General features: G+C 54.2%; 1 protein-coding gene across 1 annotated transcript in view; it reads left to right on the forward strand.

Moving 5' to 3' along the window:
* Positions 1-6,735: 6,735 nt before the first annotated feature.
* Positions 6,736-12,316, forward strand: part of LOC138287390 (prostaglandin E2 receptor EP4 subtype-like) — a 40,336-nt gene continuing 34,755 nt past the window's right edge. The window contains exon 1 of the mRNA XM_069227782.1: positions 6,736-9,564. Coding sequence (XP_069083883.1) covers positions 8,713-9,564 — 852 coding nt within the window. The 5' untranslated portion in view covers positions 6,736-8,712. The remainder of the gene's footprint in view (positions 9,565-12,316) is intronic.

A 12,316-nucleotide genomic window follows, 5' to 3' on the forward strand; every position in this document is an offset into this window, starting at 1 on the left:
TTGCAGAATTGTGCTTTTAAATCCGACTTTACCATAAGTTTGGATTTTAAATTGTGATTCCAGAGACAACAAACTTGCCAGGTTCATATCTTCCCAATTGGAAAATATGCTTATGAAATGTAATAAGGTAATCCCAATCTTATCCTATGGGAGAGACAGTCCTTGAAGGAGTGAAAAATTACTTTGGCTGTTTTTCATTACCAGGACATCTAAAACTTAAAAGTACATATCCAGCCTTTTAGATACATTGCACCCTGCCCTCTGGTTTATTCAGGGCCTACCTTTGGGATGACTTATATGTATCAAAAAGAGAAGGTTTGGGCATGGCAAAAGGGTTACTTTGCCAGGTCGAAATGACAGTGTAAACTGCATGCACAGGGTCTGCAATGGCAGGCCTGGGACAGGCTTAGAAGAATACTTAAGTGGGTGGCACAATCAGTGTTGCAGGCTCACTAGTACTATTTCATTTACAGGCCCTAGGTACATGCAGTACCACTTTACTAGAGACTTATCAGTAAATTAAATATGCCAATTTGGGATATGTTACTGTTACCATATTTTAAGCAGAGAGCACAAGCACTTTAGCACTCAACAGTGGTAAAGTGCCCAGAGTCCTAATACCAGCAAAAACGAAATCAGAAAAAGTGGAGGAGGAAGGCAAAAGGTTTGGGAGTGACTCTGCAGAAAGGGCCATTTTCAACACAACCCCTCTCCAGCCTAATTCCAGGATAGACTAATCAATACATTGATGGACTTTCCTGCTTAGGCGATAGTTCATGGGCAATGGCCAGCTACTGCAGGGGAACTGTGTGGCACCTAACCTTAACTTGCTAACAGATGCATCCCATTAGGCAGACAGTACCACCATGGCCAACAAAGTGATGTGGCCCATTCCACGCCTTGGATCAGGCTTCTGGGATGACAACCAACAACCAACCAGCAGAGGCCCCTGACAGCTGTTAGTGTCAAAAGCCAGGTCCAGGCCATCCACTACTAAGTGGAAGCTTTAAGTGGGGACATTGGGTAAGCTTCTCTCCCAGTCTTGAGGGTGGACAGGAGTTCCCAATGGGTTCTGGAGGGTTCTCTGACCTCTGAGGTTTCTCAGAGTGGGGTGCAGTAGCCACAGATATTTGCACCCTACTGCCACTCTGCCTCCCACCAGTTCAAGGATGGTATTCTGACACCGGCGACCCGACCCAGGGCTGTATCCAGAGGTTGGACAGGGGGCAGAGGTGAGCCCTCCCTCACCCTGCCTCTCTATATAGGTTCCCCTACCCTCTGCTCAGAAGTGGTACCCCCAAGTAAACTGATCTGTCAGGGTCCCCTGGGCAGCAGCCCATCTCAGTTCTCCTGCTACCGGAGGCAACTCACTTTCTAGAATGCAATCTATGGGTATCTCGGGACTAACTCTGACCCTCCTCTGGGTCACCTCCCCACTCCACACCAGGATACCATGGCCATAGGGTGGAAAAGGTCTTGCCCATTGGCCTGAGTCACTCTACACACCTGGCCGGTACACTGCTCTGGGGAAATTAGCCTTTCCACTTTTATGGTCTGGCTAGCCCAGTGTCCCCCAGAGCAGTGACTGGGTTCCTATTCACTTTCACCTAGTTGAATTGATGACTCCCTCCTCAGGGATCACCGACTCACCTTCTGAGTCTCTAAGGCATGGCCGTTGACATGGCCCTGGGGACTACTTACCCCCTAAATCCATATTAGCCACCCTGTAGCGGTCCTTCTAGTGGGTGGTTTTTGCGGAAAGACAAAGTCCCCCTGCTTGTGTCCTAACTCAGAGCACTGAAAGCTACGGGGTGGGAAATGGGACACCCTAGACCATCGCCCACCAGAACCACCCCTTTCTTTCTCAGATGGGGCATGGAAACCCTTTCCTCCCCCTTTATGTGATCAGCGACAAACAGTGGCACCACATGGCCAAAGTAAGAAAACATCAACTTTCTAAAAGTGCCATTTTCAGAATTGCGATTTCAAATTGAAATTCACCATAAGTTTGTATTATAAATTGTGATTCCAGAGACACCAGACTTGACAGGTTCATCTCTTCCTAATTGGAAATTATGCTTATAGAATGTAATAAGGTAACACCAATCTCATCCTATGGGAGAGATAGGCCTTGCAGTAGTGAAAAACAACTTTGGCTGTTTCTCACTACCAGGACAGTACATGTCCTTCCTTTAGGTACATTGCACCCTGCCCTCTGCTTTGTCCAGGGTCTCCCTTAGGGGTAACTTATGTATCAAAAAGGGAAGGTTTCGGCCTTGCAAAAGGGTTACTTTGCCAGGTCAATATGGCAGTGTAAGCTGCATACACGGGTTCTGCAACCGCTGGCCTGAGACATGGTTAGAGGGCTACGTGAGTGGGTGGCACAATCAGTGCTGCAGGCCCACTAGTAGCATTTAATTTACAGGTCCTGGGTACATGTAGTACCATTTTATTAGGGACTTATAAGTAAATTAAATATGCCAATTGCGTATAAGCCAATGCTACCATGTTTTAAGCAGAGAGCACAATCACTTTAGCACTGCTCAGAAGTGGTAAAGTGCCCAGAGTCCTAATGCCAGCAAAAATGAAATCAGAAAAAGTGGAGGAGGAAGGCAAAAAGTTTGGGGGTGACCCTGACGAAAGGGTAGTTTCCAACAGGGTGCAGTAGGGTGAGACTGCAGCACAGGAGTGCTGTGGGGTGAGAGCAGCACAGGAGGCACAGGAGTGAGACCGAGGCACAGGAATGCAGAAGGGTGATGGGTGAGAATGCAGCACAGGAGAGTACAGTGGAGTGAGGCTGCAGCACAGGGGTGTGGTGGGGTAAGACTGCAGCACAGGAGTGCAAAGGGGTGAAACTGCAGCACAGGAGTACCAAGGTGTGAAACTGCAGTATAGGGGTGCACAGAGAAGTGAGTCTGCAGTATAGGGGTGCACAGAGAAGTGAGTCTGCAGTATAGGGGTGCACAGAGAAGTGAGACTTTAGCACAGTAATGTAGAGGGGTGAGACTGCATCACGGGGATGCTGTAGGGTGAGACTGCAGGATAGGAGTGCAGAAGGGTGAGACTGCAGCACAGGAGTGTATAGGAGAGAGACTGCAGCTCAGGGGTACTCAGAGAAGTTAGACAGTAGCACAGGAGGACAAAAAAAGGATGACGAGAGACTGCCGGACAGGACAGGTTGAAGTGACACTGCAGCACTTGTGGTGGAGAGAATTGACATTGCAGATGGGAAGGGCACTGAGGAGTGATACTGCAGCACAGGCCTCCAGGGGGGCCAAGGTAGCACACCTGAGCAGACAGGAGTGACACTGGAGTACGACAGGGCATAGAGAAGTGACACTGAAGCATGTGAGGGCAGAAAGGAGTGAAACTTAAGTACAAGAGGGCACAGAGGAGTGACACTGACGCACAGGTGGGCAGAGAGGAGTGTGACTGCAGCACGGGGGCAGAGATGAGTGACAATAGAGTACAGCAGGGCACAGGAAAGGGACACTACAGACAAGAAGAGGCAGCAAGGCAGCACGGGGAGCAGAGGAGTGCCATTCCAATGCATATAGTCTGAAAGGAGTGACACTGAAGGACAGGTGGGCAGAGAGGAGTGACACTGAAGCACATGAGGGATGAAAGGAGTGACACTGAAGCAGGAGAGGGCAGAAAGGAGTGACAGGGAAGTACAGGAGGCCAGACAGGAGCGACACTGATGTGAAGGTGGGCAGAGAGGAGTGACAATGAAGCACAAGAGGGCAGAGGGGAGGTACTCTGAAGCACAAGAGGGCAGAAAGGAGTGACACTGAACCACACAAGAGCAGAGGGGAGTGTGACTGCAGCGTGAGAGCAGAGAGTTCCAATGGAGCACACAATGGCAGAGATGAGTGACAGTGAATCACAGCAGGGCACAAGGAAAGATGCTGCAGATGAGAAGACTTCTGGAGAGTGGCAGTGTATCACGGGGGCACAGAGAAGTTCCACTGCAGTACATCTAGTGTGAGAGGAGTGACACTTGAAAGAAGGGAGAGCAGAGAGGAGTGACACTGAAGCATGACAGTGCAGAAAGAAGTGACACTAAACCACAGGAGGGTAGAGAGGTGTGACACTGAACCACACAAGGTAAGAGAGGAGTGAACCTGAACCACACAGGGGCAGAGAGGAGTGACACTAAACAACACAAGGGCAGAAAGGAGTGACACTGAACCACAGGAGGGTAGAGAGGAGTGACGCTGACCAACACAAGAGAAGAGGGGAGTGACACTGAACCACACAGGGGCAGAGAGGAGTGACACTGAACCACACAAGGGCAGAAATGAGTGACACTGAACCGCAGGAGGGCAGAGAGGAGTGACACTGACCAACACAAGAGCAGAAAGGAGTGACACGAAACCACAGGAGGGCAGAGAGGAGTGACGCTGAACCACACAAAGGCAGAGGGGAGTGACTCTGTTGCACTAGTGGGCAGAGTTTCACTGGTGCACACAATAGTGGAGAGGCGCTCCACTGGTGCACATGATGGCAGAGAGGAGAGACACTGAAGCACGAGGGGGCAGAGGGTAATGTAACTGCACCATGAAAGGGCAGAGTTCCACTGGTACACACTATGGCAGAGAGGAGTGACCCTGAAGCACAACAGGTCAGACGAGAGGGACACTGAAGCACGAGGGGGCAGAAAAATGTGACACGGAAGTAAAGGAGAGCAGAGAGGAGTGACACTGGAGCACACAATAGTAGAAAGGAAAGACAATGAAGCACAGGATGGCAGAGAGAAGTGACACTGAAGCAAAGGATGGCAGAGAGGAGTGACACTGAAGTACAGGAGTGCAGAAAGGAGTGACACTGCAGACGGGAATACCACTGGTGAGGGGCAAGGGAGCACTGGAACGAGACTACAGCCCACATCAGCAGAGATGAGTGACACTGCAGCACAGGAAGGCTAGCACAGTGAGAACAGAATGACACTGCAGCACAGGAAGCAGGCAGGAGGGAGTTACATATCAGCACAAGCGGGCAGAGAGAGTGACGCTGCAGCACAAAGAGGGAAGCTAGGAATGACACTGTATAAAAACTGGATAGAGAAGAGTGCCACTACAGTGCCTGGGTATAGAGAGGCGTGACACCAGCCCAGAAGGGCACATAGGAGAGAGTTACACCCCAGCACAAAAGGGGAGTGAGCACACAATGACACTGAAGCCCAGAAGGGCGGAGAGGAAGGAGTGACACTGCGCGCACAGGGGCACAGAGAGGGGCACTGCAGCACAGGTGAGTGACTGCTGACAGGTGGGAAGAGAGAGAAGGACACTACAGCAAAGAGGGCAGAGGGAGTGACACTGCAGCACATGAGGGCAGAGAGAGGGACTCTACAGCACAAAAAGGCAGAGAGCGACACTAAAGCACTGGAGGGCGGAGAAGAGTAACACTACCACAAAAGGGCAGAGATAAGTGACACTGCAGTATGAGGGCAGAGAGGAGTGAAACTAGCATTAGAGGGCAGAGGGACTGACACTGCAGCACAAGAGTGCAGAGAGATTGATTCTACAGCACAAACCAGGAGGAAAGAGAGGAGTGACACTGCAGCACAAACAAGAGGGAAGAGAGAAGTGAAACTGCAGCACAAGAGGGGAGGAAGAAGTGTCACTGTACCACTGGAGGGCAGACAGAGGTACACTGCAGCACAAACAAGAGGGGAGAGAGAAGTGACACTGCAGCACAAGAGGGGAGGGAGAACTGTCACTGCACCACTGGATGGCAGAGAGAGGGACATAACAGCACTGGAGAGCGGAGAGAGGCACACAGCAGCACTGGTTGGCAGAGAGAAGTGTCACTGCAGCACTGGAGGGCAGAAAGGAACACTACAGCAGTGGAGGGAAGAGAGGGACACTGCAATACTGGAGGGTAGAGAGAAGGAACTGCGGCACTGAAGAGTAGAGAGAGGGACACTGGGGGGCAAAGAGTAGGACACTGTAACACTGGGTGACAGAGAGAGGGACACTGCAGCACCGGGGGGCAGAGAGGGACACTGGAGAGCCGAGAGAGGGACACTGCAACAAAGGAGGGCACAGAGAAGGACACTGCAACACTGGGTGGCAGAGAGAGGGACACACCATCACTGGAGGACAGAGAGAGGGACACTGCAGCACTGGAGGACAGAGAGAGGGACACTGCAGCACTGGAGGGCAGAGAGGAGGACACTGCAGCTCAAGAGGGCAGAGAGAGGGGCAGTGCAGTACGGGAGGGCAGAAAGAGTGACACTACAGCACAGAAGGGTAGAGAAAGTGACACTGCAGCACAATAGGACAGAGACGGGGACACTGCAGCACTAGAGGGCAGGGGTGAGGACCCTGAAGCACTGGAGGGGAGACAGAAGGACGCTGTAGCAAAGGTGGAGACAGAAACGTATCAGTGCAGCGCCTGGGGACAGAGAGGTGTGTGAGTGCAGCACCCGTGGACACAGAGTATAACTGCAGGAGGTGGGAGTACCGAAGGCTGGCACTGGAGGGCAGCGAGGGCTGACACCGGAGCACTGGAGGGCACCGAAGAGAGACACTGCTGCTAATGAGGGCACAGAGGAGAAACACTGCACTTGAATCGGGCACATAGAGGGGCACTGCAGCTAATGGGGGCACGGGGCGTCACACTGCAGCGGAGACGCGGGGTCCGACGAAGTGACGTCAGAGCTCCCATCTCTTGAGAGACATTTAAAAAGAGGCGCTTCCTTCCTCCGAGGCGCTGAGATGAGAGGGTGCAGGGACACAGGGCAGAGGCGGCGCGGCAGGGCTGGGGCAGGCAGCGGTGCCAGGAGAGCAAGGGCGGCTGTCTAAGGAGGACACGGCTGCAGCTTCAGGAGGGCAGGAGCACTGCGGGCAGAAGACACAACTGCCCCTACAGATCGAAGATACACCTGCACCTTCAGGAGGGCTGACCGAAGACACAACTGCGCCTTCCCGAGGGTAGTGGAACTTCTGAGAGAAGACACAACTGCCCATTCGGGAGGGCAGGAGCACTACTGAGAGAAGACACTACTGCCCCTTCGGGAGGGCAGGAACACTGCTGAGAGAAGACACTACTGCCCCTTCGGGAGGGCAGGAGCACTACTGAGAGAAGACACAACTGCCCCTTCGGGAGGGCAGGAGCACTACTGAGAGAAGACACAAATGCCCCTTCGGGAGGGCAGGAGCACTACTGAGAGAAGACACAACACTGCTGAGAAAAGACACAGCTATCCGTTCAGGAGGGCAGCAGAACTGCTGACCGAAGACCCAAGTGCCCCATCACACTTTACCCGGCCCTGGCAGGAGCCGGGGCGCTGCTGTACAGGGCACTCAGCTGTACCATCACAGCCACCAGGGGCAGTTGCACAGGGGCACTACCCATCAGGGGGGCAGGAGCTGCTGGACAGGGGCAGACACGGACGCCGCTGCCCGAGGACAGGACCCCCGGAGGGGCAGTAACCGCTGACCAGGGCGCACCGCTGTGCCAGTACAGGGGTCCGGGGCTGCTGGTTGGGGTACCCCTAACAGGGCACAGAGACATGGGGCACTGCTGCCCAGGGAACGCCGTCTGCCGCAGCTGGGGGGAATTCAGGCTGCCGCCCAGCTATGCCAACAGAGGTAGAATGAGTGACTCGTCCCCAGCCCCCTCGCCCTCCGGATCGCCTCCTCTGCCTTCCTCGTGCAGCGGAACTAGGCTTGAGCATGGTCGGCCTCTGACAATAAAAACAATTACTCCACTCGTGTAACAGATTACATGGACTGATCCGTATCGTGGCACGGAAACGCGAGCTCTTATTACACGTCTCGGTGGTGTTCATCTTATCGGCATCGCCCGGATGAGAGTCTAAATGACCCCAGCAGAATTAAAGCCTGCGATCTCCGTGTTACGCATAGAGTTCTGCAGTGTGTGCATTGATCGACTGAGCTATCTTATCTCCATGCTGTGTTACGTCTCTCCTTCCCCTCATGCAGCAGGGCTACTCCTGACACCAGTAACCGCTGCAGTGGTACCCCTTCTCCTGGACACCTGCTGGTGCCCCCCACCCTCTGCAGTGCCTCTACCTAACCCTACCAAGTGGCACTAGATCTGGGCACTGCTGACCTGCTGTCTTCCCCCTCACCAACACAGCCCCTTGCAGTCCCTCTCCCTACCCTTGCAAAGTGCACTGAGCTAAGGAGTGCTGACCTGCTGAAGCGACCTTTGTATACCCTCTGCGGTGTCTCCTCTTCACGGACTGGCACTACAGGTGGGCACTGCCAACTGGTAACTCTTAACCTGTTGATGCTCTCTCAGCCCCCTGCAGTGTCTCTTCCTAGCCTCATGAGATCACTCTAGAGCAGGTTTTTCCTTACCTGCTGGTGCCCTAACCTCACCCTCTGCAGTGTCTCCCCCTCACATCATGATGTCACTCTGAAGTTTTCCTTACCTCGTGGTGCCCTCCCTGCACCCCCTGCAGTGCCCCCCTCCTCACCTCATGAGGTCACTCTAGAGCCGGTCTTTCCTTACCTGCCGGTGCCCTCTCTCCACCCTCTGAAGGGCCCCCTCCACCTTCACTCATCTCCCGGCTGCTGGACCTTCCTTCTAGTCGGAGAGGACCTCGGTTGGGGCTTTCATGCCTTGATGTGGTTCACAGCCGCCCCTCACCCCATGGTCCAGCTGCCCGGTAGGCGGGGTCCCGTTGCAATGCCCCCCAGCTGGACCTGAGCCGGGGCCCGTCTCGCCAGCCCAAGGATGCTCCCTGGCCTCCAGCCCCTAAACACCACCGCCTGGGACCTGGGCTTGCCCGCTGCGGCCAACAACACCACAGCTCCCGCCTTGAGCCTCAAGTCCAGCCACGTGGCCACCTCGGCCACCATGTTCTCCATTGGGGTCTTGGGCAACCTGATCGCCATCGTGGTGCTGTGCACGACCAAGCGGGAGCAGAAGGAGACGACATTTTACACCCTTATCTGCGGCCTGGCCATCACCGACCTGCTGGGCACCTGTTTCACCAGCCCCGTGGTCATCGCCACCTACCTGACTAACCGCTGGCCGGGTGGCGAGCTGCTCTGCCAGTTCTTCTCCTTCTCCATGCTCTTCTTTGGCTCAGCTGGCATGAGCATCCTCTGCGCCATGGCCGTTGAGCGCTACATGGCCATCAACCATGCCTACTTCTACTCACGCTACGTGGACCGCACGCTGGCCCGGGTGGCTCTGCTGGGCACCTACCTCTGCAACCTGGTGCTCTGCATGATGCCCAGCTTCGGGCTGGGGCGGCACGTGAGACATTACCCGGGCACCTGGTGCTTCTTGGACTGGAGGGCCACTGATGCCATGGCCGCGTCCTACTCCTACCTTTACGGTGGTGTGATGTTGGCGCTCATCACCGTCACCCTGATCTGCAATGTGGCTGTGTGTGCCTCCCTGGTGCGCATGAGCCAGCGGGCACGGCTCGTGCGGGCTGAGGTGCCAGGCCCGGGGGTCACCAGGCCTGGTCGCCGCTTCCCACGTTTGCCCTCTCCCACCTCAGCTGCCGAGATCCAGATGTTCTGGCTGCTTATCCTGATGAGCATTGTCTTCCTGGTGTGCTCCATCCCTTTGGTGGTGAGTAATGTGCTGACCCTTTGTTACCTGTTACCCTTGATATGAGCGGTGCTTAATTTGAGCCGGTGGTTTCCGGTGCGACGCACAGGCACTTATATTTGAGGGCCTGAACTTATTTTTCTGCCTCAAGCATTTGCTGCGAGTAAAAGACATATATGGGAAAGACGAAGGAAAATAAAAACGAAACAGCGCCACAAAGGGAGAAAGCAGAACGCTTTAAGAGTGAGCTGAAGGGGCAGGGAGTGGCTGTACATGGATTGAAGAGGCCCGAGATGGCTCCAGGATTAGCTGTCTCAGTGTTCCGTGCTTGCACATGTAATTGTAGCAGCCGCGTGTTTAAGAGGAGGGCTTTGGGCACCGGCACGTTTCTATTTACAAATTAAGCAATGGGCATGACTGACCTGCTGCCCCTTTGTTACCTGTCACCCAGTACCCTTACCTTGGCATGAGTGAATTGCTGCTCCTCTGCAGTTTGTGAAAGAACACATGTCCTTGTGTGGTGCTGCCCCCTACAGCCTGTGCCACGAGTGACCTGCGGTCCCTCTGATGTCTAACCCCCTTCACACCTCCTCGTGCCATAGGTGACCTGCTGCACCTCCGTTGTCTAACCTCTTCACACCTCCCTATTCCATAGGTGACCTGCTGTCCTTCTGTTGTCTAACACCTTCACACCTCCATGTGCCATAGGTGACCTGCTGCCCCTCTGATGTCTAACCCCTCACACCTCCATGTGCCATAGGTGACCTGCTGCACCCCCTTTGTCTAACCCCTCCACACCTCCCTATTCCATAGGTGACCTGCTGCACCCCCTTTGTCTAACCCCTCCACACCTTCCTATTCCATAGGTGACCTGCTGCCTCTCTGTTGTCTAACACCTTCAAACCTCCATGTGCCATAGGTGACCTGCTGCCCCTCTGTCGTCTGGCATCCCTTCACACCTCCATGTGCCATAGGTGACCTGCTGCCCCTCTGATGTCTAACCCCTCACACCTCCATGTGCCATAGGTGACCTGCTTCCCCTCTGATGTCTAACCCCCTCACACCTCCATGTGCCATAGGTGACCTGCTGCACTTCCTTTGTCTAACCCCTCCACACCTCCCTATTCCATAGGTGACCTGCTGCCTCTCTGTTGTCTAACACCTTCAAACCTCCATGTGCCATAGGTGATCTGCTGCCCCTCTGTCGTCTGGCATCCCTTCACACCTCCATGTGCCATAGGTGACCTGCTGCCCCTCTGTTGTCTAACCCCGTCACACCTCCATGTGCCATAGGTGACCTGCTGCCCCTCTGTTGTCTAACCCCTTCACACCTCCCTATCCATAGGTGACCTGCTACACCTCCGTTGTCTAACCCATCCACGCCTCCCTATTCCATAGGTGACCGGCTGCCCCTCTGCTGTCTAACCTCTCTACACCTCCCTATTCCATAGGTGACTTGCTGCACCTCTGTTGTCTGGCACCCCTTCACACCTCCCTATTCCATAGGTGACCTGTTGCACCTCCGTTCTCTAACCCCTTCACACCTCTCTATTCCATAGGTGACCTGCTGCTCCTCTGTTGTCTAACCCCTCCACACCTCCCTATTCCATAGGTGACCTGCTGCACCTCCGTTGTCTAACCCCTCCACACCTCCCTATTCCATAGGTGACTTGCTGCACCTCCGTTGTCTGGCATCACTTCACACCTCCATGTGCCATAGGTGACCTGCTGCCCCTCTGTTGTCTAACCCCTTCACACCTCCCTATCCATAGACGAGCTGCTACACCTCCGTTGTCTAACCCCTTCATGCCTCCCTATTCCATAGGTGACCGGCTGCCCCTCTGCTGTCTAACCTCTCTACACCTCCCTATTCCATAGGTGACTTGCTGCACCTCTGTTGTCTGGCACCCCTTCACACCTCCCTATTCCATAGGTGACCTGTTGCACCTCCGTTCTCTAACCCCTTCACACCTCTCTATTCCATAGGTGACCTGCTGCCCCTCTGTTCTCTAACCCCTTCAAACCTCTCTATTCCATAGGTGACCTGCTGCCCCTCTGTTGTCTAACCCCTCCACGCCTCCCTATTCCATAGGTGACCTGCTGCCCCTCTGTTGTCTAACCCCTTCACATCTCCCTATTCCATAGGTGACCTGCTGCACCTCCGTTGTCTGGCATCACTTCACACCTCCATGTGCCATAGGTGACCTGCTGCACCTCTGTTGTCTGGCACCCTTTCACACCTTCATGTGCCATACGTGACCTGCTGCACCTCCGTTGTCTAACCCCTTCATACCTTCATGTGCCATAGGTGACCTGCTGCCCCTCTGTTGTCTGGCATCCCTTCACACCTACCTTTTCTATAGGTAACCTGCTGTCCTTCTGTTGTCTAACCCCTTCACACCTTCATGTGCCATAGGTGACCTGCTGCCCCTCTGTTGTCTGGCATCCCTTCTCACCTACCTATTCTATAGGTAACCTGCTGTCCTTCTGTTGTCTAACCCCTTCACACCTTCATGTGCCATAGGTCACCTGCTGTCCCTCTGTTGTCTAACCCCTTCACACCTCATTGTGCCATAGGTGACCTGCTGGCCCTCTATTGTCTGGCACCCCTTCACGCCTCCATGTGCCATAGGTGACCTGCTGCACCTCCGTTGTCTGGCACCCCTTCACACCTCCCTATTCCATAGGTAACCTGCTGTCCTTCTGTTGTCTAACACCTTCACACCTCCATGTGCCATAGGTGAACTGCTGCCCCTCTGAAGTCTAACCCCTG

The sequence above is a fragment of the Pleurodeles waltl genome, chromosome 4_1 (assembly GCF_031143425.1).
Source record: "Pleurodeles waltl isolate 20211129_DDA chromosome 4_1, aPleWal1.hap1.20221129, whole genome shotgun sequence".
Lineage (NCBI taxonomy): Eukaryota > Metazoa > Chordata > Amphibia > Caudata > Salamandridae > Pleurodeles > Pleurodeles waltl.